Source organism: Parasteatoda tepidariorum, chromosome 7, assembly GCF_043381705.1.
Source record: "Parasteatoda tepidariorum isolate YZ-2023 chromosome 7, CAS_Ptep_4.0, whole genome shotgun sequence".
In the NCBI taxonomy this organism is placed as follows: Eukaryota; Metazoa; Arthropoda; class Arachnida; order Araneae; family Theridiidae; genus Parasteatoda; species Parasteatoda tepidariorum.
Window position 1 is genome coordinate 79,111,705 of NC_092210.1, and position 5,630 is coordinate 79,117,334.

The 5,630-nt window shown below is 25.4% G+C and overlaps 1 protein-coding gene across 1 annotated transcript in view; it reads right to left on the minus strand.

Annotated features, from left to right (window-relative positions):
* Positions 1 to 4,488, minus strand: part of LOC107443445 (protein IWS1 homolog) — a gene marked incomplete in the record, with an annotated part of 31,651 nt that extends 27,163 nt beyond the window's left edge. The window contains 1 exon segment of the mRNA XM_071183684.1: positions 4,259 to 4,488. Within this exon segment, the coding sequence (XP_071039785.1) occupies positions 4,259 to 4,267 (9 nt within the window).
* Positions 4,489 to 5,630: the final 1,142 nt, after the last annotated feature.

Consider the following 5,630-nt stretch of genomic DNA (forward strand, 5'->3'; position numbering starts at 1 on the left):
TATTTATGTGTTGCACATATAGAATTTTTACCTTTTACCAAGGTTCAAGTTTTTGAACACTTTAAGACAGTTTAGGNCAAACAAGAGTTTTGTTTTTAAATTATTATTAAGTGTTTGCTTACAAAATGCGGTCTTACATAAAGTAATATGAAATATAAGTGATTCAAAGAGGTTTTGCAATGAAAAAGTAAAAATTCTTATGATAATTCCTAATACTTTATATCACCTATCCAGGACCTATTTGCTGTTAAGCCGAAATCCTTGATATATGCGCTTGTTCTTCAATAATGTAAAAGTAGATAAATAACATATGTTATATATATTTTGTATTCTACTTTATTTACTTATGATTTTTCTTGTTTCATTGCACTTTTAAACCATTTTTTTTTCCAGTATTTATCCACCATATTTAATGACTTATGACATTACTGACTTAGATTTTTTTTTTATTTAATCTTTAAAAATATTGCGAAATATGCAGATGTGACTAGTTAAATTTGTAAATTAATAAAAGAAAGTAAAAAATAAAGTAAGACAATTTTTAATGTTGAATTTTTCAATTATTCTAAGAATTTAAATCAGAGTAGTACCACATGCTTTATTTTAAAGAGCTATCATAAATCACACCATTTGAAAACATTCCTTCTCCCTCATGTTTATATAATTAAAAACCACATGCATGCAAATCATATGTTTCTTATTTGGAGTAGAAAATTATAGTTCTTAAAACGTTTCAGAACACTGATGTAAATACTTGATGACAGGAGTGAATGACAAATCAGTCGGACACGCCGGTGTGTTTCTATATTTCAGTTCTTACTTTCATAAAAATGATATAATAAACAACTCAAAAATTAATAATACCTATTACTTAAACTAGATTGCAAATATTAACTGTCTACATATTTTAAATTTCTTTCTGAAAAAGAGTTTCTTCCACTTGGGTTGGAATAGAATAAACTTGTTTCTTGTGAGGTGGTTTCGTTAACTGTGGAAGAAACTTACCATCTCTGATGTTAAATAAAGTGAGCCCTAATATCTCATCTAATGAATTATGTAAAAGGTCAGAATATCTCTTAAAATTGCTTTAAATAAAATAGAGAGCTCATGTTCTGTAATTTATTGAAAGAGTTTAAGCTTCTCATAGTTTATTTTTATCTAATTGTAAAATGCATTATGTTTACTACAATCAAATGTATAAATGGGAATGAGATGTTTTCTAAATTTTATTTTTTCAGTTTATTTTTAGAATTATTTTCTGTCACCAGTGTAAATAAATTTGTATTGTATACTATATCCAGTATGTTTATATTAATTATTGTAATTTTCAAATCATATTTTTCACAATATATTTTTTAAAAAAATTTTAAAGAAAAATATGAAATTCACTAAAATTAATTTATGTATATTTGTTTCATTTATTTAATGCTGCAATATGTCAATAAGAACATTGTTAAATTAAAAAATCCATAATGTTAAAATAAGTGATAAAAAAGTAATATCTTCTATATTTTTCAAACCATTAGTACTAAAACATACCTTAACTATTTTATGTGTCTAAATTTATGAATCTATTTTCCTTTCTTTTTTTTATTCCTTTTCATAATTCTAAAAATTTTAAATATTTTTTAAGGTAAAAATATATTGCCTTTCATACCTCACTCTCATTTATATTAAAACTTGCATTCATACAATAAATCAAAAACAAATGTTTATTTTAGAACAATTAATTGATATCAATGCTATAAGTTGTATACTGCTAAATAATAACATTAATCAGGGCTCGAAATTAACGGTGGTCCGTTGGTCCGTGACCACTAAAATCGGAGTCGGACCAGCATAAAATAATAAACAGTGGTCCGCCGGACCACCATCCGCCGCAGCCGATCTCCGTTAATCTATTCTCGCAGCCGATCTATTCTCGATCTTACGAAATTTAAACGATCTTATCTAAAACTATTTTAGAGCTTATTCACAATTTTTTTTTAAAATTTTTTATACAAAATTAATATTAATCAAAAAAATGCGATTTAAATCAAAAATTTATGATTTAAAAAAAAAAAAAAAAATCATGATTTTTTTCAATCAAAAATTTCAATTTTTTTATTTTTATTTGCAGCTAATAGGAACGCGTAGACGGACCAGTAAAGTTTTGTGCGGACTAGTAAAATGTTTTAGTTACTGGTCCTATGGACCAGTAATTTTTTTTTTAAATTTCTACCCCTGATTAATGTAAATAAGTCTGAATTGCGACATTTCTTTAAATACAAACAATCAAGGAGGTTAACTAACTTTGACATACAAGTACAACTGAAAATAACATTTAGATATAAAATGTCTATTTGCTTGTTAAGTAAAGTTGCATTAATGTTTAAGATCTTTAATTATTACACTTTCTTCCGTTATCAAAATATCAATAGTAAAAAATATTTCTGTGAAATTCTTTTTAATGGCTTTATTGCTTATACTTTTGGACTTAATATGTTATTCAACCTTTTACTTTAAATAAACCAAAAAACAAAAACAAAAAAACGGTCTAACAGAACAAATATGCATGCATTAAAAAATAAGTGAAAATAAATAAAAATACAAAAGATACAAATAATTCAATCGCAAATATTGTTGGAGGTAAAAATAATTAATTAATTTTAAAAATATTTAATGCATACAAAATTTAAATAGATCAAAATCAAGAATCTTGCTTTAAATAGAAATTTTTATTTTTTGATTTAAAGCAAGATTTCCAGCGAAACTTTTTTTTTTCTGAATTGAATTAATGATACCTACATTTTTGGTTTCAGAGGTAAAATATTTAAAGCATCTCATGAAAATTCTTTAAAATATGCAGATATTCTACATATTTTTGTAACATGACCTGATTTATATTGAGTATATTTCATGATTATTTACTTCACTTTTCAACAGAGTTGACAAAAGTTTAGGACAAAATGGATTAATCCACGGTTTAAACCAGGGTTTAATCCATCTTGTCCAAAACCCTTTTGTCATAAACTGTCTGAAAGCCTTTTGCTCAAATTATGTCTTAATATAAAAAAAGTATCATGAAAAATAAAATTTTAATTTTTCAACAAGAACCAAAATGAAGACAAGTTTTTGTTTCATTAAAAAAGTTTATTATTATTTTTAATATTGCATATTTATCCTTGCACAAAAACATAATTTATCAGTATTATTCATATTTAAGGGATAAGCTATTAATTTTTGTTGCTCAATGAATTGTGGAGAGTCAAAAGTTATAAATCTTTTCCTGTTATATTATTTTCTTTTAATAAGTTTAAGCAAATTGTATAAAAAGTATCAAATAATTATTAATATAAGTAATTATTTGTGTGTTGCACATATAGAATTCTTACCTTTTACTAATGTTCACGTTTTTGGACACTTTGAGACAGTTTTAGTCAGTTTAGGAAAATTTAGGACAGTTAAAGATAGTAAAACCCATGTGTCCTGTCCAAAACCAGTTTAGGACATCCAAAACCCTGACTCTGCTTTTCAATATCAGTATGAATTTACAAAAAAGTTGTGTATTTTTGAGCGTCACTCCATGTAGCTAAAAATTTCTTATGATTTTGCCCTTCATTTAACGACTTGTAACTAATTAAAAAATAAATTTATTAAGTTAAGAGGTGATAATTCTAAATCTTAAACTTCTTGTCTTCAAAGTGAGAGCTTACTAGATAATATATATATATTTTGAATTTGTCATCATCTGGTTGACCCTGAAATTGCCCAGAAAAATTGACCTTCTAAAACATTGATTCATTAGATCTAGCAAGATATCTTCCATAGCGTGTTTTGGGGCAGAACAATCACCAAATTTCGGCAACTCTAAAAAAATTAACAGAAGGGGAGCAATTCGAAAGGTAGCCACCCCTCAGGCAAACCTCTGCATGTTTTTTTTTTCAATTGCAAGTAAGTTTAAAATCTATTTGATACTTTGGGGATAATAGCTGGCACGATAGACCACGATATGGAAATATACCGTGTTAGAATCAACTCAATAAAATTGTCATAATACACAAAAACATAATTTTAAAAAAATAAGGCAGTGACACATTTCTTATGACACGATGTCAATTTCGAAAGATGCATAAATGAGTTAAAAACTTAATTTAAAAAAAACTAATGTCCAATTATTAGAAAATGCATAGTAAAATAATCAAGTTGCTAAAGACAGATTTTTAAAAAAGATTATAAAAGCTGTTATGAAGAGGAGAAATGTTTAAATACAACATACTGCACTCATGCTTGATGTCTGCGAATGAACAGAGGATCTTCTTTGGAGTAATTCAGATAACAATTAATATATATTGCATTTACTATAGTAACACAAACAAAATACTTGGAAAAAAAATAATTAATCAACAAAATTCAATACCAGTGCAAGCGTACAAAATATCGTCGTCTAAATAATTAATAACAAATAGCAACGATTACTTCTGCCTGTTTCTTCATTTGAGCCACCATCATATTAGAGGAAAAGTTATCTAGATATCATAAAATGACAAAGTAAAGACCCCTATTAGAAAATTTTTTAATAGAAGTAAGTAAATAAATTGTTTCAATTAAAAATATTACTATGACTTTTTAAACGAATTAATTAATCAGTTTCATTTNAATTTGAATACCACTGATTTCAAAAATTATTATTTAAAATGAAATCTTTGAATAAAAGCAATATTGTTTTTATTATTTAACCATTTTTCTTTATCAGTAATATTCCATAAAAATATTTTAATTCCCAATGCAGTTGTAAAATACCTCATATGAACATGTCAAAATGCATATTTTGACAATTTTAAATTTTCTTTTCACTTAAGTTTTAAATCCCACCTTCAATTTAGTATTTAATACATTTATTTTTCACTTTTTAAAACATTTGTTTTAATTCTCAAAATAAAATTTTAGATTATTATAAATAATTTTGTCTTAATGTAAGCTTTAACTGGAATAATTTGTTACAAAATCAATCTAACCTTAAAATTAAAGATTTTCAAAAACTGTTGCTAGTTTTCTAAATCATATTTTAAATATAAATTTTTCTCTGTTTTTTTATCATTCATTTTTTTATGATGTAGTAGAATATCATCCTTAATTTTTGATTTAAATACTAATGATTTCGAAAATTGTAAGTCATTAACTAAAGCAATTTAAATTTTGCACCTAAATATTATAAACTATTGTTGATTGAATAGTGAATTTTAAAATATTTTGGTACTTATTAATGAAATTTAAGAGTATAACTTATATTAAAAATTAGTTTAGCTATATTGCAATAGATGGCGCCACTAAGACTATTCTTACTGAGCGAAACTTGGCGCTTGATAGGCGGGAGTGGAATCTCTTTCTTATTCCTCTGTGGTCTAAATAATTAATAACAAATAGCAACGATTCTTTCTGCCTGTTTCTTCATTTGAGCCACCATCATATTAGAGGAAAAGTTATAATAGATGTCATAAAATGACAAAGTAAAGACCCCCATTGGAAAATTTTTTAATAGAAGTAAGTAAATAAATTGTTTCAATTAAAAATATTACTGTGACTTTTTAAACATTTTTCTTAAACTAATTAATTAATCAGTTTCATTTTGGAGCCTTTCGCGAAGACGT